Source organism: Hipposideros armiger, unplaced genomic scaffold, assembly GCF_001890085.2.
Source record: "Hipposideros armiger isolate ML-2016 unplaced genomic scaffold, ASM189008v1 scaffold_103, whole genome shotgun sequence".
NCBI classification, from domain to species: Eukaryota; Metazoa; Chordata; class Mammalia; order Chiroptera; family Hipposideridae; genus Hipposideros; species Hipposideros armiger.
In genome coordinates this window covers 1,706,388-1,728,518 of record NW_017731453.1, presented here as the reverse complement: position 1 = coordinate 1,728,518, position 22,131 = coordinate 1,706,388, and the positions used below count along the sequence as shown (strand labels likewise).

General features: G+C 42.4%; 2 protein-coding genes across 7 annotated transcripts; both read right to left on the bottom strand.

Moving 5' to 3' along the window:
- On the bottom strand, positions 1-1,287 carry LOC109384832 (heat shock factor protein 2; the record flags this gene model as incomplete). Its single annotated transcript, XM_019646487.1, has 2 exons — positions 1,029-1,287; positions 1-869 (listed from the first exon to the last, which is right to left on the bottom strand). Coding segments are annotated over exons 1-2 (1,071 nt in total), but the record flags the coding sequence as incomplete, so codon positions are not given.
- A 5,933-nt stretch (positions 1,288-7,220) lies between these two features.
- SLITRK4 (SLIT and NTRK like family member 4) lies at positions 7,221-20,284 on the bottom strand. Of its 6 annotated transcripts, none has more exons than XM_019646493.1 (2): positions 19,925-20,284; positions 7,221-15,462 (listed from the first exon to the last, which is right to left on the bottom strand). In XM_019646493.1, the coding sequence occupies exon 2, from the start codon at positions 15,410-15,412 to the stop codon at positions 12,896-12,898; it is 2,517 nt and encodes an 838-aa protein (XP_019502038.1). In that variant the 5' UTR covers positions 15,413-15,462; positions 19,925-20,284; the 3' UTR covers positions 7,221-12,895. The 6 variants fall into 6 exon arrangements, with proteins under 6 accessions (XP_019502038.1, XP_019502042.1, XP_019502037.1 ...); XM_019646497.1 differs by having other exon boundaries at positions 20,156-20,284; XM_019646492.1 differs by lacking the exon at positions 19,925-20,284 and adding an exon at positions 19,128-19,315.
- Positions 20,285-22,131: the final 1,847 nt, after the last annotated feature.

The following is a 22,131-nucleotide window of genomic DNA, read 5'->3' as shown; positions in this document are numbered from 1 at the left end:
CTTCCCCAAAAGATTGATGTTATCATTTAAAATGGAATCCATCATGGTCACGGGATCTTCTGTGGTCAGACTAGACGAGCCATTTAGCTGGACAGCACTAGACATGAGAGGGCTGGTGGCATCACTGCCTGAACTTAGGGATTCACTGGTTGATTCATTCTGATCTCCACTCTGAATGACAGGTGCATACTCATCTTCATTGTCATCTTCAACAATGACAATATCAGGGTACTGGCTACAGTTGGAGGGATCAGATATAACATCCTCATTAGTTTCCGGAATAACTGGGATATTTTCTTCATCTGCATTATCATCAGTAACGTCATAAATAATGATGTCATCTGAAATACGCTCCCTTGGTTTTAAACCTTCAGTCCTGCTATGTGGAACTTTATGATGGTGATTATCAGCTGGTTCTTTGACTATGTGCTGGAACAGATTCTTCTTTTGGGCTCCATTAGTGTTTAGAAGTAGAGGCCTTTTACGCTTTAAACTCACAAGTTGGTTATTCTGAACCAATGTAACAATAAACTGGACAATCTTTCGAATAACCTGTTGCTGTTGTGCATGTTTTGCTCTTAATTCTGACACCTCCTTCCAAAGGGACTCATTCTCACTTTTTAATTCAGAAAGCCTGGACTCAATAGTTTCTTGTTTTATTTGAACCTTCTGAGCACTACTTATAATTTTTGTTAAATCTTCCTGACGAATTTTATTTTCTTCTGGTTTTGAAGATGAAACCTTCCTTTTAATGTTCTCCAGCAAGTCATCCTGGCCTTGTTTGAAGTAAGGATGCTGAAACTCAACAGGACCATCTCGTTCCTGCTTTACAATTCCAGAGTCAATATGTACTACTTTACGGAAACCATCTGAAAAAGATTCGAAATTCAGATGACTAAAACAGAGAAAAGTAAAAAAATAATGGTGCTTCTATGGAGCATATTTTCCTCTTTATCATCCTAATGGGAAAAAATGGTTTAATCAGTGGTTGATAACAGTACTCCAAACAAATTGCTGTCCATACTCACACATATTCAGTTGCCTCACAAAGCTTGCCATGTTATTGTGCTTGAAGTATTTGGGAAGAATTTCTTTTGCAAATCTTTGTTCATCCAAAACCAGAAAACTTTGGCCATTCTGGCTCCAGGTGATGAACTCGTTGGTGTGGGTTTCCTCCACCAGCGTCCAGAGCTTGCTGAGGAACGCTGGCACGTTGGAACTCTGCTTCATTGTTAACGCGGCGCAGGGATTCCAAATTCTGTACCCGAACGCGGCGGTGGCGGCGGCGACAGCCTGGAAGTCTGCATTTTAACAAGTACCTCAGGTGATTCTGATACAGATGGTTCACAGATAACACTGAAAAACAACACTCGGACTCACCTGTACTTAATGCTCAGCCGTGCTTTCTCATTCAGTGATCTCCTTTCATGACCTTCAGTGTCAATGATGATGATTCTCAATCCCGCCTCTGTCCTAAGCTGCTCCTCAGAGCTCCTGTTAGATCAAGTCAGCCACCTATCTGACAACTGGGAGACATCAAGCCATTTCAAATTTGACACATCCAACATGGAATTCTATATTTTCCTGAGGTCTGCACTCCACCGCCAACTCTCCCCTAGAGTTCCTCCGTGAATGGTATCTTCATCAGCCCAGTGGCTCAAGGCAGAGGACCCTGAGTGTGCCTTCAAAATATAGCTCCGGGTCCTATCCATCCTCCATCTTTCACAGCTTAGATCAGCTTCCTTTTTTTCCAGGACTAATGCAAGAGCTTCCTTTCTGGTCTCCCCCACTTATACTCTGTTCTTCTTTCCTTCTACTTCAGCCTCAATATAAGTCAGAAGTCTGTCCTACATAATCACGTCACCTCGCTGCTTCCTAAAACCTGCATTGACTTCCCCGAGCACCTTGAAGTCAGAATCCTACCAGGCCTTTCACGATCCACCCTCGAGGTCAGTCAGCACTGACAGCCTGTGGGCCAAATCCAGCCCACCACCTGTTTTGTGAATAAAGCTTTATTGAAACACAGCCACAGCCATTTGTTTCCTTATTCTCTATGGCTATTTTCGTGCTACCATGGCAGAACTGACCAGCTGGAACAAAGACCATGTGGCCCACAAACCCTCAAGTATTTGCTGTGTGGCCCTTTGCAGAACAAGTCAGCCAGCCCCGGCTGAGCTCACCAGCTGCAGATAATGAGCTCATTCCCGCATTGGGGTCTTAGCCTATGTTGTTCCCTGAGTGTCACATGCCCTTCCCTAACCCCATGCTTTAACAATTCATTTGAGCTTACCCGTCAGGGCTTTAATTAAAATGTCATTTCCACAGGGAGCCCCAGCTAACTGATCCCCCTTCTTCCCCACTCTAATATGAATAAGGTTGGGTGAAGGAAAGCCACTTAGCAGACCTAACGTGGGTCTTTAGGAGAGTAGCTTTAAGTCAGTCTCCCAGTTCCAATTGATATGAGCTGCACCTGCTTTATACATGGCATGACTGAAGGATACCAAGGGCGGTCTCCTCGTCGACTGCTTATCACATGCCTGAAATGCCACCATTTGTTCTACTAAGTGTCCTCCTCTACCTCTGAAGAGTCTCTCTTGAACAACAACTCATAGGCACAGACAATAGTTTAGTGGTTCCCAGAGGGTAAGCGGGCAAGGGGAGAGAGGTGGTAGATGAGGGTAAAGGGAATGAAATATATGGTGATAGAAGAACTGACTCTGGGCGGTGAGCACACAATGTGATATATAGATGATGGACTACAGAATTGTACACCTGAAACCTACGTAACCTTACAAACAGTTGTCACCCCAATACACTTTAATTAAAAAAATGCAAATCCTCTGAGAATACTGACATACTCATGCGTATGTGAATGAACTGCATGGGCATTTGATATCTGAATGCAAATCAGGGAGAAAGAAGAGAATCGGCATTTTCATGAGGGTGAGGGGTCATTCTTGGGGCATATGGCCACTGTCACAAAAGAGGATGTTGGCTTGAGAAGCTAAGGGGCTGCATGGGCAGCAGGTAGGGTGAAGTGGTGGCATCAGTGGGCACATAAAGGAAGAGAGAGGGGAGGACAGAGGGTCAGTATGCCTTGCTCTAACAGACATCTCCACATGTCAACAACAAATCAAACTAAATATTTGTCTTTCTTTCTATTCTTCTCTACTTTATCATAAAATTAATTAGGCTGAGGTGGTTTCTACATTTAACACTGGGACTATTTAGAAGTTTAGAAGTGAAGTATGATTCCAAAGTGTAAAACTGCTAATTTTGAAGGTGTTACTAAGTAGTACCTGAAGGAATACCGTTTTTGATGAAATGGGCCAGTGAATGCACAGTAGTCACTTTAGAGGGGGCTCGAGGTAATGGTACTGAATGAAGACAAACTTACAATTGCATTTCAGAGTGATCTTGGATGTATTTGGAATCTTTAAAAACCAACAACAACTGAAATAAACAACCAAAAACCCTTGGAGTCTGAAGGTTTTTTTTAATTATATATTTTTTTAATGGAAACTGCTGTCCCCATGGAATACACTTCAAATAAGAATTTCTGAGAGCATTTTGTAATAGTTCAGATAATTTGTAGTTGCTATTCTTAATACAGTCTGTTGAGCTATAACCTGAACTAAAATTCTTTGGAATAAATTCTAATTCTATCTAATTGAGTGTAAATAATAAAAAAATAGACCCAATCCAATTAGAGAGGACGATATAACAATAAACTAACCTTTTTGTTCCATTAGCCAATCTCAAGAAATAACCGCAGAACTGAAATGTAGGATTAAAATAATAAATATAAGCATGCCTTATCATTTCTAGTGTGAGGTTGTTACTAGAGTGCCACCTTCAGTGCAATGTACAAAGGAGGTTGTTTTTTTCCTTTGTACAAAATTAAACATTAGAGACTCTTCTTTTCGGAATGCTGACACAAAATGAAAATGCAAAAAACTAGAGAGAGCTTTACGCCTCTTCTAAAATGATGCTTAATATATAACTGGTATTTTGGATTATTGATTTGTTATTCTAGACTCTAGTAGATATCATTTATTAGCAATTAAACTACGATAGATTATTTGAATGTTTGGGACAAAATACATATTTGATAGTTTTGACTTGCTTGATAAATGAATTGTGTATAAACCAGCGAATCCTAGGAGCTTACAGTTAAAAGTGTCCTCCAAGATCATCTAGTCCAAGCTTGCATTCGAATATATTTTCTTGAATAACATCGATTCTCCTTGTCAGAACCATTGCAACTTTGGACACTTCCATGGCTAAAGAACTCTGTATGTTTTATCTAGCTCATTCCAGTTACAAGCTGCTATACAACATTGTGGGAAAATGTTCTTCTGCTACATTGGAATGTCTCCCTGAAGTCTCACCCACAGATTCTTACTCTTCCCTCTTGAACTTCCAAATAGAACAGTGTAATGGAAATTGCATTATCCTGTGAGTCAAGAGAATCAGGTCATAGACCAGATTGGCCATAATACGGTATTTGACCTTGGGCCAAAGTCACCTTCCTTCTCTAGTCCTACTTGCTCTTCCAAAAGAAAAGGAATTGGTATCAAATGATCTAATTTGGAAATTTAATGAGTATGTATACTGCTTTCCGATGATAATTCTTCAACATCGCAGATGACTATTCACCAACAGGCCCTTGGTTTAACACTGCTCTGATAACCTTTAAGATGGAATAAAGACCATTTAGTTCAGTCTCACTTGGCAACACTAAGAACGTTATGCTAGAAACAGGCCTTCTCCGATGTGTTTATATTCAAATGAGCAGCTGAAATCAGATATGCATTTGGGATTAAATAACCCAGTTAGTGCTCACACATTCTACGCGGTAACACAGTCTAGGCAACCAAGATGACTGTGCAGAGAACGGAAATGTCTGAACTGAGGCCTAGTTCTCTTACAATGCACATATTGAAGCCTAGAAAAAGTCAACAAGTTCAAAGGAAGGTGATCTACCATGATGTAATTTTAATAAAACGCCTGCCTTTTGTTTCTTGTAAAAGTCCTCTTTGCCTAAGGACACACGTCCCCTTCTTAATCCTGATGGCTTTATCCAGTTTCCCATACACATTCCCGTGTCACAGCTCGGGTACATAGAGAAAAAAAATGCTTTGTGACTTTTCAGGGTGAGCGTTGATATGGTGGCATTCCGGCAGCCATGCCAAATCTGAGCAAGTGAATATTTCTGAAATCAAGCGCAAGGAGAAAATTACAGCCATGTTTATGATCACACGTGGCCAACCTGCCCACATGTCAGCAAGAATACACTTTAGTTATTTCAGGGATTCTAGAGCGAAATCTCATTTCTCTGAGTCCAGTTCAGAAGGGAAAGACCAACACTCCAATTGCAATGCCAGGGCACCTAGAGCACGAGAAAGATCTCCCTGAAGTTGACTTTTCCCCTGATAACTCACTCTATTTTCCTCTCATTATTTTTTGTGTCAGCAGGACTTCCTTTTAAGCCAGTCACCAAATGTACTACATTTTCTATATTTCTAGAAGTTACAGCAAGACATGGGCAGATAGAAGCGTGGTGATCCTTTCTATAAATAATGGTGAATTTCCAGGGTGGTGATTACCTTCCACTTTGAAAGAGAGCTATGAATAAAACAACCAGTAGCTGTTGTGGTAAATAGAAACAAATACAGCAGTGCAGAAAATATCTACAACTGAAATGCTCTCTAGCTGTGATAGTACAGTGGCGAATATATGCTTGGACACAGGATCCTAGATTTTTCGTGTGTACTGCCACTAAAAGCCAAACAACAGTGAAAAATAATCTCCCTAAGCTAGCCCGTGCCATAGGTGACATGGGCTGTTCATACCAGCAGAACAGAAGACTTTCCAGCAGGGAGGACTTGGCAAATGTGATACATCCTGCTATGGAACACAGGGACCCATGGCAGAGACACGGCTTCCCGGGAGTTCTTGCAGGAAATGGCTTCGGAAATATGCACTTGGTAATTCGTATTGAAATAGCCCTTTCTGACAACAAACCAAAAGACCTAGCAGCTTTTCACATTAGAAACCGAAATGTTTGTGTTCATTTCTTTGGCTCCCTATCACAAGTCAGTATATGTAAACATGCATGTTTCACCTCTTGTTTGTATTAAACACAAATACTACTTAGTGGGTTTTTGCAACTAGAACTATATCTGGAGGTCCTGACAATCAGTCAATCCATGATGTCAGGCATCTGAGGAAAAAGTTACATGGGGGCTGCAAAGGTAGTTCGCCGTTTTCATTGACCACTGAGCTCTTTAAACACATAGGAATTACTAGTGTGGTGTTGATCTAGCCTAGATTGTATATAGCACATTTAAATAGAAATAAAGCAGAGAGAGACCAAGGAAAGTCTAAGATTTGACATATGAGTATTTTCCCATGATTCTTATTCTGTAGTCAGATTCTGAGTTCTATCTGATAAGCAAATATTGTTTTTCTCTCATTGCTCTTTTGCCCTTACCTTCCCCAAGCTGAACTTGGGTGCAGAGCTGTTTAGTCAGCATTTTTCAATCTACTTTGTCTTCTTCTTCCCTTTTTAAACTTCCATGTCCTAATAATTTCTAATTAAATCCTCACCCCGGGGTTCTTTATTTTGGATATAAATTTCCCTTCCATGGCTCTCTGGATAATGTTTGTGAAACGTAACAGCAGCATTGATTTGCATCGTGGCTGGCTCCCTGGGGATTATAATACATACTGCATGATACATTAAGTAAGCTCGTAGACTGAGGGTGAGGATGATGATAAAGTTAACAAATAAGGAAAACTAAAGCCAAATCTCAAGACAACAAACATGACTGAAATCCAAGGAAGTCCTGGGAGAGAGACTGAGCCTGCTTTCCACTGTGCATGAAACAGTGGTCAGGTTTCAATTTAAACTGAAGCAAAAAGCAGAACAATTACCACTTGGGGCCATGATACCTACTTTGATTTGAAAAATCTAGGTAGTCAAGGCAGGAACATTTTACATGTTTGCATCAATTAAATCATTTCACTGTGTGCATAGTTCACTGTGTATATTCCTGTGTGTGTGTGTGCATGTGCGTGTGCGCGTAGGTAGGTAAATCTGGCCATTCATGTAACCTAATAAACAATTGCATCAGCTGAAAAACAGATTTGCATTTCTTTTTGATGTTGAGCTTCACTAATGTGACACTAATAAACACACTGAATGGCTACAAATATGACCTATAAGAAAAGACTTTTATTAGTGAAAACAGCATTAAAATGACTGAGTATCAAGTCCAGAATTTTACCACAATGGTTCAGTTTACATGGAACAATGATTGAAATACACATTGCAATTCTTAGTAGGGAGAACAGAACAGAGCTTACTATGATTTTCAAAGGCTTCCATGAGCAGTACCCACTGAGCAACATGGCTTCCTTAGGCTGCTAACCAGCATCACATGAAATTATGTCGTATTTCTGAAGTGGCGAGTAAGAGAAATAAATGTACTGTTCAGGAACTTCAGAAAACTATGTCCTTCCTCTGGCTAATTTGAAAGTGATATTTTATATTTTTTTCCATTACATATTCATATCATGTCTCTCAAGGCCTTATTCATGAGCTTTTTAAGTTAAACAAGTAATTTCTCATTTTTGATGTGTTATTGAAATCACAGAACTTCTATTTAGCCAGTGTCTACAAAAGCAAACGAAGGTGGAGGCCTGAGTAATTCTTTTCTGGTTCTGGGTTCTACAGTCAGTGGATCTGGTAATTATGATTGAATGAAAAATTGGAATCATTTTATTCTCAGTAGCAATTATTTGGCTCAAAGTACTCAAGGAGTTGTCTCAGAGCCTGCTTCATTTTCCCTCTGTAGACACAGGAAGAAGAGGCTAAAAATAATCTTTAAAAGTTAAGAAGTCATGGTATTTCATGTAAGACAGGCAATGTACTTTGCTTTCCTTGACTTCCCCTTCCAAAATACAATCTTATCAACCAGTGGAAACTAAAACAAAATCAAATTCAAAATTAGATGAAGGGCAGTTTTGTACAAAATAAGCTATTAAAAGTCATTTAACCCCCCATTTGCTTTTAATTTAACAAAGGACAGCTCCCCAGCAAGTCTAAAATTGAGGGTTAACAATAATCAGGTGAACGTGAGGCATGTCATCAGTTATTCTCGGTAAGTGAAGCCACAAACAGGATATTTTAGTTCAGCCCATCTGACTATCATGACTAATTCAATGAACACCGGAAATGAAGCCAACTGAGTGGCTGGGACCCAAAGCCTTGTGCTCAATACTCATAAAGAACTAAAATAAGTCGCACAATCATGGGATGTATATCCTGTGATACATAAATCATTTAGTGCAACAGTATTTGTATACGCTGCCTATACTGTTCACATCTTCAGCATAGCTAGGTATAGACCTAAGACCACAATAGTCTTTCTTAGTGTATTCTGGTTCCCTCTCTCTTCCCATAAGGAAACGTGTCTTAAATCCACTTTATTGGTCAACACGGTCTGTTTATAATCTTTGTTACCCTCAAATGAACCATAATTCAATTGGCTCATTTTTCTCAACCATAATAACGCTGGTAAAGTGATGGATTGATGACTTGGGTCATTTTTGAAAAAAAAACCAACAAATAAAAATCGCAATCTACCCTATGAGTAGGTGGGTAACCCATAACCCGTTCCGCTGGCCGTGGATGATAGGGGTCCCGAAGTGTTTCTAAAAGTATTTGAATAGACAGTTAAGATTGAACATCAATATTTGCTTATCTGCAGTGTTGTCAGATTCCAACTGATTAACGGGAATGAACAAGATTCAAAGCATATTGATCTTGGCACTGTCTGACTCTTCTCCAAAGAGGCTGCCAGTGGAAAGGAACATAGATTGCAAAGATGTTTGAAAAGAAAGCATCTCTTAACATAGATTTAGCAATTAAGTCGAATACAAACAGTATTCTAAAGCTCTGTGTCTTACCCTCAAATCTAGGTGAAAAGATCAGTTTGGCTACTGCTTTATTTCTTCTGAAACATAATGGAAAGATAAATATATTTAACAAACTGTGGCTTCAGAAATACCATTGTAGCAAACAATTTTATTAATACTTTCATAAAAATGGCATTTAATAAATTCTCTCTAATACCTTGATGTTATTAAAAGCAAACAGAAGTCATTAAAACAGTTCCTTTCTGTGATTTACATGAGCTTTTATAGCATTACTTGATTTTTGTCTTATAAACTAACCTAAAATGCTAATAATTGAATCAGGGTAAAAACAATACAATGTGTTTTCTTTACTTTATTTCAAAATAGTGATTATAAATACAATCTTAATATATTTTTCTCCCCAGCTCTTTGGATGCGACAACAATAACAAAAAAAAATAATAACTCACTGTGCTCATTTCATACAATGTCAATGTACAAAACATGCAAAAGATATTATAGATTAATATTACTGCCATACATTTCTAGATGTGTTCTATTTCCACAATACCTGTTGACGTGACTCATGAGGCCATGCCCTGTATAACTTATGCATCCTTATGGCTTAAAGAAATTAAATGTTTTTAAAAAGCAACAAAGGAAAGCTGGTCTTAAATGATTTTCTAATTAATATATTTATTCAGTTTATTATGCAGAATGGAAAACTAAATATAGAATATAAATTGCCTTATAGACTTCAATCACTGTATTTTAATAGCTGCTTTCTCATAAAATTACACAAAGATTTACTTTTAAAGAATCGACTCATCTTTATTGATTTCATAAAAAAATAATTTAAAACTTGATTTATATTACACGGACATAATATATTATCTCAACCCCTTCACTGATTTCATATGCTCTCATTTTCTTTGCTACCATTCTAACAGAGTCCAAGCAAGTGACGCGGTGCCAAGAAACCCATGATGTGTCAGAGCACATTAGAAATGAGTACTTCTTGGATTTTCTAGATCTGAATCAAAGTCTACCCAAAATGCTGTACTGACAGATATACCATTCCTCAAGGGGTTAAACTAACATCAAGGTTATAGTTGAAGCCAACAAAATGTAGATACAGTATTTTAACTGCCCTTGTACTCAACTCAAAACTTATGCCTAACTACATTATCATAAAATATACAAGTAGAATTAATGAGAGACGGGTGCAAAATACTATACGCTGCAGAATGTAGGCACAATGACTTCAGTTAAGGAAAATACGTCAGCCTTAACCAAGGATTTGTTACTGTCATTCACATACAATTGGATCTTCCAAATAACCACATACATTTAAATTACTTTTTAAAAAAAGGTTGAAGATTTATATCCTTCGGCCGAAGAGATTGAGATAGCCAATATGTTACAGCAAGCTTTGAGATGGTGGCAGGTAGCCTTGCCATTGACAACAGCAGAAACCTCGAAACATCTTCAAAGCATCACCACACTGAATAAAAGGCATCATCCCAATGACCTATGATCCCTAGATAATGGATGGAGCTTTCTGGTTCCTTCTGGAAGCATCTACTTAAGATTTTTCAATCCATCCATACTTTATTGACAGGATAAACGAAAACACTTTCTTTGAAGCCTTTCCATCTTTATCCTGTCAGGATGCATTAGGAGCCCTTTAATCCATGGATGCATGCAAACATGGTAATGCCATATTAAAAATCCTTATGAAATTGTAGATGAAAACGAGCTATCGGGCACACATCTTCATGTCCTTTCTTTCAAGATTAGAAAGCAAGTATTTGTTTGTATTTTTTAACTATTCATATAAAGTTGTCACATTGTCATGAAAATTAAAATTACACATTAAAGTTTTAAGAGCACCAGCACACACATATGGAGACAATTTTTTTTGCTACTTAAAAAAAATCTCCAAATTATCAATATGTATGCATACACACACACACACACACACACACACACACACACACACACACACCCCTCCAAGAATGCCAAGTTGTTGTTGTTGTTTTTTAATCTTTGAACAAACGTAGAAAGCCCTGAAATTAGTAATCAATTAAGGGACGTTATTACAACTTTTATCATAGTATCATTTTGGAAGCTGCACCAAAACATCTGCCCCTTGAAATTCATGAAGAATGTCTATGTTGTTTACCTTCTTGGTCATCTTACTGATGAATTACAGTAGTGATAAGAGATGGAGCACAAAAACTATACATACGTAGGCAGGCCAAGAAGACAATATGTTTCAGGGTGTCACTTTGCTAATCAGGAGCTCCTAAAACTCTTCAAATATCTCCCATTATCAAGTACTTCCTTCCTTTGACCAAGTATGATGGAGAAGTTAACAGCACAAGCAAATACAGTGGCATACCATTTGTAGTTGCAGACTGTGACCTCTCTGAGACCAATGAAAGCATTTTACAGTGTGGCTTTGATAGCCGAGATTACCATGATGTGTACTGTTCTACTTGATTATCTGATAGCAGTCAGAACGATGAAATAACAGGATACTGATGCATACGAGATATAACTATTAACCTTACTCATTGCTTTTTTAAATATTTGCCGTGAAAACTATTTGAATTAAGCTCATAGAATCCTGAAAAGCGAGACAACTGATGGCGAATAACAACTGCCCCAGACACAATACTATAAAACTAAGGGACCTATTTTAAAATGCACAGTTGGTAACAAATCCGAATATGCTAAATTTTCAAAAATAGCACAGAACTGTTTTTTTGTTGTTGTTGTTGTTTTTTTTGTATTTTTGTTTCTTTTTTGGTTTTTTTGTTTTGTTTTTACACTGTACCTGATCACAATGTCCAGAATATTTCTGTACACAGAAGCTTCAGTTTCAGTTTGGTATATTTTTTTCTGTCTAAAGGTATACTTATTGATAAATTCCCTGTGATCAGGAAAACAAGTCAGGCATATTAAATACATAGTAAAGAGTACATATTTTCCTATTTAGTATACAAAGTACTTCATAAATATGAATTATGTTACAAAAATAGCTTTGGGTGCGCTCACACGGTAAGCACTTTGCTAATTTTGGACAACCTTTAAGGATTGTGGGTATTTCACATAACTGAGAACAAACTCTAATGTTAGTTTAATTTGAGCCATGTTTAATTCTGATAAACGTCACGTATTTCTTCAGATCACAAATGCTATGTAACTCACGTGGATTTTTTTTTCTCTTTTAGGTTTTATGTATAGACAGGTAATGCTTAAAGTGTTCAAATTTATTTTATAGTTATGTAATGCATGGTATATTTTAAACAAATATTTGCACACTTTAACATTATAAATCCAGCGGTTTCAAGATGCAGGCCATAAAGGTTTACCGATTTACAAATACTATCGATTGTTCTCTCTTTGCATGCTTTTTTTTTGTTGTTTTGTTTTTACTTTTCAGATAATCTTTACACAGAGTTGTTACAATGCCACAAATCAAAAGGATTATTCCAGTTCCACCAACTTAATCTACGTGCAAGGTGAAGGACTCAGCTGAGGTGCGAACACTGGTACCAGTTTTCTTGAGTTTGCTTTACAAAGCACAAAGAGACGAAGGTTTTGCATCGGGGTACAAAACAGATTTGCCTCTTGAGGTCAAATTCAGTGTAGTATGTATATAAAGCATCCCTTTGGCAACAGAGTTTGCAGTATCCCCACAGGACTCCACAGTACAGGTTTTGCAACAGAGTTTGCAGTATCCCCACAGGACTCCACAGTACAGGTTTTTTTTTTTTTGTAGTAAAATCTATTAAGGAAATTCTCTTCTACTGGATACATCTTTGCAGCTACAGTTAATGAGACACCCTTGGAAACACCTGCCTCTATGCCTATTGATAATATAGTATTTGGAAGTTACAAGTCAACAAAAGGCACTTTCATCATTAAATAAATGTCCTCTGTATGAAGTAAGAATGCATGGCCTACATCTTGTTCAAAGCTGTCTGCTCCTCAAGGACCTGTAGGTAGTCAGGGGAACTCTGGAGTTTTGCCTTCAGTTCAAAATACTCACTGCTCTTTCTTTGCTCTACCACAATTTTACTGTGGTTGCCGCCTATCAGTGACTTCTTGTTTTTTTTGTCTTGTTGTTTTTCTGGATAACGGATCTCAAAGCCACTGACCCCTATGCTGTTGTACTCCTTTTTGCTTTCCAGAAAATTCTGAATAAACACATTGGAATCCCTGCTCGGGAATAATTCATCCAGCTCATCAATTGTGCTCAGTCTCTTCCTGGTATCCACGTGTAATAAATCTTTCTCCTTGTCGGCAACATTTCTCATGACGACTTTCTGTCCCGGGGGATCTGAAAACATGAACCCGGTTTCTGACTCTTTCAAGCCACAGGTGTGGCTCTTGCTCATTTGTTCGATGGTTTGTGGAATGAAAGCTTCTGTGCTCAGTCCATCTTTTTTATTGGTTTTGTGGTCATGTTTCCTCAGCTGCAGCTGCATGGAGCTACACTCTGTATTCCCCAGGCCTTCGTGCTTCACCATAGGTTTCTTGTTTCGCCGCAGCACAAACACAAGGAGGCAAAAGGCGACAAACACAGTTAAAATGAGGACCACTAAGATACTTAAGATCAAAATCGACAGAGGCACAGGGCCACCGGGAGGACTTCGAATGGGACCCAGCGGGGTGGCGAATGTAATGGCAGGTGCGGGACTCGTGAATGGTGCAGATGGCTTGTTCAAGAGTTTGGGACATAAGATTTCATTTTTGAGGGACTTCAGTTCAATGTTGGCAAACTGAACGGGCGTCTCACATTTTAGTTCTTTTACAACAATGCCGTCGTTCAACTTCTCCAGCCACAGCTTTAGTGACACCAAGTCACAAGTGCAGTCCCACGGGTTGCCCTCCAAGTCAATCTGTGTAAGAGACTGCAGCTGGTCGAGGACCCCGCTGACAGGTAGGTACATGAATTTGTTGTTCCTCAGGTTCAGTCTCGCAAGAGGTGCCCCAGAAAAAATGTAAACGGGCAGGCTCTTTAAGAGATTGTTGTTTAAGTACAGTAACTGCAAATTTGGCATTGAGTCAAAGGTGCCTGCTAAGATTTCCTTAATCAAATTATATTCCAAGTACAGATACTGCAGGTTATGGAGGCCCGAAAATATTTCGGGATAGAGTCTCTCAATCTGATTGCCATTGAGATACAGCCTGCGTAAATTAGTGAGATTGTGAAACACGTCTCCTTTGATCGCTGTAATCTGATTGCTGCCTAAATGGAGCAAATCCAGTCCTTCAAACTCGGTGAAGTCTGAGGTGTCCACATCTTTGATGCTGTTGCCATTGACATGCAACTTCTTGGCATTTAAAGGTTTCGGTGTCAGCTCAGACATGGACTGTATATTTTTCTCTTGGCAGTTGACACTCAGTCCCAAATCCGAAGGGTGTGTTTTGCAAAAGCAAGGCATTGGGCAAGGTGTAAGAGGAGGCACCCTTGTTTGGTAAGACACAATCTGACTGAGATTGCGGTTGGAGAGAGCTTTGCCTGCCACGATTCCAGAGATCTTGGAAGGATTTGTAGTTTTTGGTGGTTTGGTCACTAACCTATGTAAGGAGGTTTGGGTAGTGTGACCGTTGGGAGTGGTGTAGCCATTTTCCAGCTGAGATGGAGGCAGGATTCGCACATCAAAATCACTGCCTGTGCCCATGGGGCATAACTCTTGTTTGTTGGTTTCTTTTAAAAGCCTTCCGTATAAGTCACTGGGAGTTTCACAGATAGCTTCTCCTATGTAAATGTTATATGGCATATTCTCCAGCCAAGCTTTTAAAGGCAACAAATCGCAGCTACAGTTCCAAGGGTTATCTTCCAGTTGCAATTCGACAACACGGCCTATGTGCTCCAGGACGCCGATATAGGGGAGCTTCTGGATCCTGTTCCCTCGTATATCCAGATGGGTCAAAGAGGCGAATCGGAAAATATTATCAGGAAGGAATGAAATCAGATTGTCATTAAGAATTAGAACTTTAAGTTTGTGGAGCTTATTGAAGGCTCCTCGTTCAATATACTTGATTAAATTGTAGTCAGCCTGGAGATACTCCAAGTTCTCTATGCCAAGGAAAGTGTCAGCTCGGAGAATCTTTAATTCATTGTTGTTCAAGTGCAACTGCTTTAATGCACTGAGCCCAAGAAAAGCTCCCCCCTCAATGTTCTGCAGTTTATTATTTCCCAGCTGCAGGGATACTGCATGTGAAAAATTCAAGAATGTATTTGGATAGAGGATATTTAAAAAATTATTTTGGAAATTGAGGTGATAAAAATTTGACCAAGGCGGTTTCAGCTGATTTGGTCTGTAGACTGAAACCTTCTCACAGTTGACATAGAGTACATTCTCCACCGACACGCAGGAGCACACATTGCAAATTTCCACCGATATGTCAGAATCTGCATTTGTCGAACAAATCAGGGCTGACAAAATCAGAAAGAGCCAAAGAAACATCTTCTTGCAATCAGCAAACAACTTTATGCTTCTGAATAAAGAGAAATAATCTACAAAATAAAAAGAAAACATTGTTTCAATGATCATTACTTGAAAATTATTTGTGTTTATAAGTATAGTAAATGGAAACTTGGCATGCCATAGTGAACACATGGCTATAATTATTAGCTTTGTATTTTTAAGGCACCGAGAACTCCAAGTATTCTCACTCAGTTGAACCATAACCACCACAGATGCCATACGTTTTATTTCCATACCTGCAGTTGATACAAAATTTACATGTGCAGAACGCACCACAACCAACAGGAAAAAAGACTGCTGATCATGCTTAAACCTTAACAGTCTGAAATATTTTCTCGATGCGGGCCACCAAATTGCGGCCCCGGAACACACATACACCTTAAGCTTCCTATTTGCAACTCTAATGACTGACCACAGCCTATCACGCGTCCACCATTGTCATTAGCACCACAAAGGCATTTCAATTTGTAGATGTCTACTCTCTAGGCTTCAGCTTGCTAAGAGGCTGAGCAAAGAAGATATTAGACCCCTGTGCTCAGTGGAGGAGGGCAGTAGGAGGATTGGGTCGTTGGTACAGAGGACAGTCCAAAGGCCAAGGTAGAAAGAGCCCTGGGAAGAGATTGACCTGAGCTTCAGTCCAAAGGAAAACACATTGCTATGAAGCAGTTCCCTCCTGTACACTGCTGCCTTAAAAAAACAACAACCACACAGATGACCCTGTGAGCTTCTAGAAAAATAACCGAGTAGGGGATGGCCAAGTTTTAGTTTCAGGTAAATAAACGGTACCCATACCCAGTCTCCTGTCAGTCATCTTCCAAACAGGGGGGAAAAAAGCCTTTTGTCTTTCGGTCCCTGAAAGCAGGAGAGAAACACGCCTGCTCCTGCATTGACTAGCTGATGTCCAGCTTTTCCACCCCTAAGAACTGGCTTTCCTGCTGACCTGGCCCTCTTCCATTCCTTTGTGTGCCATTTTGAACCCAGGTCCAACTGACACTTGGCTCAAATGCTTCTCCTTCACTTTGACCACAGACTGCCACTGCTGAGGAAGAGTTCACACACTCCAATTGTGGAGTGGCTTTATCTGCAGCGCCAAATACGTTTAGTACAGCAAATGTTTGTCCTAAAATCATCATCTCCCAAACCTCCCCTTCCCAATAGTACCACCTCATGTCTCTGTCCTTAAACAAATCAAAATTCACTTTAGTGGAGTTTAATGCTTAGCAAATTAACCCATTGAAGCCAATTCCTTAAATATTGCATGCATACCCACATATATGCAATGCTTCATGGAAAAGGTTAAAAGGAAGAACAAGTATTGTGCATTTTATTGATGCCATTTTAGCCACGTGAGTATTTTCCATCTTGAATGGAAAGCTGGCTGCAATTTCAATATGGTTACCATCAAATATTAATTAAATAAATTACCAAGGAACACACAACGAGGGACTGATACAAAGAAAGAAGTGTCACACAGAAACTCCTTTGTTTATTTTGCCCACGAGGAATCAGCTAGTGGTAAACCGAACATGTATGTCTCAAGGTAGACAATCCACTAGCCATGACCCAGGAAGATTTGCATTTTAAGGAATTTGGTTCAGAATACAGGCGGCACTGCCGAGATGCTCCTTGGCTGCCACACAGACATGCATTTCCCCTACTCACCGTGATGGCTTGATTGGCAGTGCAAAAAAGAAGTCATAATTCTTAAGTATGACATCATTCAAACCAACTTTCATTGTAAAATCAAAATTTCACTTGATCTTTTTGCCTTGCTATATAGACAGGGGTTTCAGCAGCTTCCTCTGGTTCAGTGGACTCATTTCTTGTTTCTACCCCCGCCCCCAAAAGAAACCAAACAGCAACCAAACTACAAAAACAAAACAAAATGTAAAAACCCCGAATAACCTAAATTCCGTACAAAAATAAGAACAAGGAGCATCAACAGATCTGAAATTGCATAAGGAGCTGCCCTCCTCCTCGCGTATTTTCTACTTTAAGGAGCAAGGGGGGGAAAAGACGCAAGGCCGAGCGAGGAAGTTCCCAAATGCAGCTCTATAAAACAGAGGAAGCCAAGGCAGCTGCAGGGCTGAGCAAGGGAGCGGGGGAGTCGATCCGCCCAGGAGAGAAGAGAAAAGGGGCTGAAAGGGCAAGAGACTATGGAGAAGTAGACAGAGGAAGAAAAAGAGAAGGGAACTAGAGGGGGACGGGGCATTGCACGTAAGCGCCAGAAACCTCACATTCACACAGGACTGCTAAAACATGCACATTTTAAAATCGGGGAGAAAGGCGAAAAAGAAAACACAAAGTATGAGTTGGGTACCAAAAGCTACCTCTTGGGCTGCTGCCAAGCGCGGTCTGTGTCTCTGTCTCTGTCTCTGCCCGGCAAGACGCTCGGCTCCCAAGGCTGGCCAGGACTGCGCGAACCTAGCTTTACCACAAATCCCGGATCTACCAGAGTGCCGCTCCTGGCGCTCCGAGCTCGTGGAGAGGAAGCGGGCATGCGGGCAGCAGACGACCCGGGAGGGTGGGCCGAGATGGCACCCCTGGAGCTGCCATGGGAAACCTCCGCCTGTCAGCCTAGGGCGGGGGTGGAGGGCTCCACGGAGACAAGCGGTCACTGCCGCCCCCTGTGCGCTACCTCGGGTCGACAGCTAAGAGGCTGGAGGGGCCGCTGGCGATGGCGCGTACCGCAATGTTTTGCCGCATCCCGGTGCCCAGAGCCGGCACCATTCCCCTCCCGGGTCCCGGGCCCGAGCAGCGGCCTCGTGGGCCGGACAGCCGAGGCGCGGACCGCTCGTGCTGTCGCGGGGGCCTTCAGCCCCGCTGCGCACACATTTCTCCGCGCGCTCCGGTCCCACAAGGGGCAGCTGCTGGAGTTTCCGTCGGCCTCTCTAGACCCGGGCGTGCGGTGCTTGAGGGAGAAGAGATGGCCCGGCGCTCAGGCCAAGAGGGCGATGGCCACTGGGGCGTCACTGGCCCGCTTGTCACAGACAGAGTGACCCCGTGGCTCCTTGGCCGAGAACGGCGGCCCAAGCTCCCCGTTGCCGGCCTCCCCCGCCTCCCCTGGCCAGCCACAAAATGCTGCTCTCACCAAGACAGAAATCGGCTCAACATTTGGGCATCTTGCAAAGTCGCGCTGCCAGCGCTTGCCCGGCTTTGCAGGGCTTTCAGAGTTACCCATCGGCGTCTCTCGCATCCCCTGTCTTGCTGGGTGCCAGCAATCTCCAACCAGCTCGCGGGCCACTGCCCGGAGACCCAGATCCTCGTCTGCCTAGAGTGCTTGCGACGTGGGCACAGAAAACAAAGCCCAGCGCAGCGGCCCCGACAGCCCGAGCCGCCCTAGACCAGGACACTTTCCCCGCTGCCCCGGCCTCCCTGGGGGCAGGGATGCTAAGGACATAGGATTCTTTCGGTCCTCCGGGACTTGCGAGCGCGCGGGGGACTGGCAAGCGGGCCCGGAGGCGGGGGTGGGGATAGCTACTACCGCCGCTTTGGCCACTCAGCCGGCCCCAAACCAACACGACCCAAACTAAAAATAAGCTACCTGCCCCTCTCCGCGCACGCGCGCGCGCGCGTATATACACACACACACACACACACACACACACACACACACACACGCCGCTGAGCCAAGCGGGGAAGAGGCAGCGCGTGTCCGTGCAGCTCGCTCAGCCCCCGCTGGAAATTCACCCACCTCCGGAGCCTGGCGGCTCTCGCAGGGCCTGTGGCGCTGCGATCCGTGCTGCAGTTTACGTGATCTCGGCTCCAGCTCCTCCGCGCCCGCTCGCCCGTCAAACACACTGAGCAGCCCTGGCAAGCAAGCAGGCGGGCAGCGGCGCGCGCGCGCGCGCACCGGGCCAGACACCGCGCGCGCACCCAGACCCTCGGCACACGGGCTGCACCTTTACATACACGCGCTGAATCCCCGCCCCCGTCCCCCCTCCCCCCGGCACGCACGCAGCCCTCCCTCCAGACACTCAAGCACCTCGACCCCCGCACATTCCTGAGCTCCCGGGTCCTCCACCCAGACACCCCCACTTGATTCCTCCTCTACCCACACACCGGGAAAGACAGCGCACTTTCCTCCTGGCATCCGCCCCCTCTTTATGTCTAAAACGCCCCCTAGGGAGGAGCGACCCCTTTCCTCACGCGTAGAGACCCCGGTCCCCCAACGCGAGCGCGCCAACCTCTCCCCCACCCCCATACACGCACACTCGAGTCCTTTCTCCTCTCCCAGTTCCCAAAGAACGAAGGCATACACGCACACACACTCACACACACAACCGGGGCGTTCCTTTGAGAGAGCAACCAAGAACCTAGGCAAAGCCAAAGAAACATCGGAGAGCCGGGGTGAAGGGGGGTCGAGGGAGGTAGACTGGGGCGTCGAGTCTACGCCGAACTGAATAATTCCAGGATCGCGGGGGGTGAGTCAACAACAATAACATTCAAAGGCAACAATCGCACTTGGGCTTTGTATCACGGGTACGGTACCTTTGGCTAATTGTCACCCCGCAGAACAGAGGGCTCCGGGAATACTTCTTCGGTAGTGGGCGATCCTGGATAGAGCCTTCTTGGGACCAGTTTCCTGCGATCCAGTAGTATTAGCACTCCCCCTACCTGTCTGCGCGTAAGGGGCTGGGGGCTTTAAGGCAAAAGTGTGAAGCTTTAGCCCAAAGTGAGACTATTTCGTGGGTTTCGGAGGAGACGGTTAATTCTCCGTACCTTAGAACTCGGCGAGCCTTCGGTGTCGAACGGGTTAAGCAGGGTGATTATGGAGCTGGGGGTAGGGAGAGGGGATAGGGATAGAGGAAAGAGGTGTGGGACTGGAAGAGATGCCGCACTTGCGACCAAAAGAAGAAAAAAAAATCTGCTTTGGCTACTGAGCATGCCCAGTCCCCAGCTCAAGCCCTATAAGGGAGGCTTTGTGTGCGTTCCACTTCTCCAGGCTTTGGTGGTGACCGGGAGGGGACTTTGGTTGGGGAGGGTGGTGGCTACATGGGAGACTTTAGGGAAGGGGAGCAAGGTTTCAAGCTTTGGGGCTGGGCGGAAGGGTTTGTGAAGAGACCCACGGGATACCTCGGGGAGACGTAAAAGGAGACAAAATGGACTAAGAAAAGTCACTTCAGTAGCCCCCTCCATTGTCATGTCTGTATCAAAGAGGCTTTCGCAGTTGCATCTCAAATATCCATCCAGAGGCTGCAAATCCCGCGCGTGGATTGTCTCTAGGCCCCTTTCCTCTACCCATTTGTTAGTGCTTCCAAAAGAGGGTAGAAATATCCTGAGGAAGAGCTCAGGTTCAAACCAGTTTCGTGCAGACTGGTCCTTTAGTTCCTAAGCTTGAGAAGAAAGCAAATGTACCTATGGGGCAGGGGACTTTGGCTCTCGTGTGTGTATTTCAAATCCTTGGCTTTTCCAACAAGAAAAGGCTAAACCGGTCGTTTCGCTCCCCTCCCCGTAACCTTGCTGGTTTTTTTTGTAGGTGCTTGGCTAAGAAAAACAACTCTTTCTCATTACTTTGTGTCTGGAGCAATAAACCAGGTTTAGGTAAATAGAGCTAAGTCATTAGTGGGAAGTATTTCCCCAGGACTCCTAGTAGCCCACTCTTCGCCACATTTCAGACGATACTGCAGGGGCCCATTTCTTGAGGACCTATGCTCTGCCCAGTCCACTTATTCAAATTCCAGTTGCTCTAACCACAGTAGGGTATAGCCAGTACCCAGAAATGCTTTTACTTAAAAATGAAAAACTCTTTAAGCTGAAACTAGCAGTAGCTTTGAAACCAGAATTTGGCTGGCTGCCTGAACTCCTACAGTTAAACATTTACCATAACTGGTTGATGTTTAAGGGCCTCGAAATGTAGGCAAAAAAATCCAATGAGCAAAGGATTGATTACATTATTTGCAGATACTGTCCTACCTTCTGTATTATCTGCAGTATCTATTCATGTATGAGTTTAAATTTTTTCATTTTGTCATTTCCTGAGGCTGCCTTTAGGTTATATTCATGCAAATGTTTGCTGGACACAGCATGTATACAGAAATGCACATTCAATATTTAAATGAATATTAAGGCATATTTCTTTATGACCTTGGTAAACATTGCATCTTTCATAAAGAACCCTTTCTCCACCCCCACTCCTGATTGCCCTTAAAAATTTCATCTTTTAAAATCAACCTAGAGGCAGAAGTCGAGGGAACAGCAATGGTAAGATTTGCTATGTTCAATGTGAAATCCATTATGAAATAGCATTGCTTAAGGAAACACTAAAGGATCCATCCATAACAACATAGGTACTGTGCAGCTCCTCTTAGTAAGGTGAAATTTGTTTTTTCCATAGGTAACAGCTGCAGTATGTTGGAAAATCCCTCTACTGTTGTACATTTGAACAAAACAGATCCTGCTAATTAAGAACTCACATTTACATTATACTGTACAATGCAATTTGAAAGTGGTAATGGATACCAAAACAAGTTGGCATTTATTCGAAATTCAAAGGTTTCAGGGAGCTACAATATATTTTATCAGGATAGGTGAATTGTTTGTCCTTTACTATAAATGTTAACAAGATTCAATAGGACGAGCACAAAAATTTTACCTGAAACTATAATACACATTCCAAGTACTATGCTAGCTGAAAAGGCCAGATTTGGACAGTAAATACCAGATGACTTAAATGCTTATCTTTATTCAACTTTAGA

Excerpts from the sequence above, each read along its gene's own strand:
- SLITRK4 (XM_019646493.1), bottom strand. The coding sequence starts at position 15,412 with ATGTTTCTTTGGCTCTTTCTGATTTTGTCAGCCCTGATTTGTTCGACA.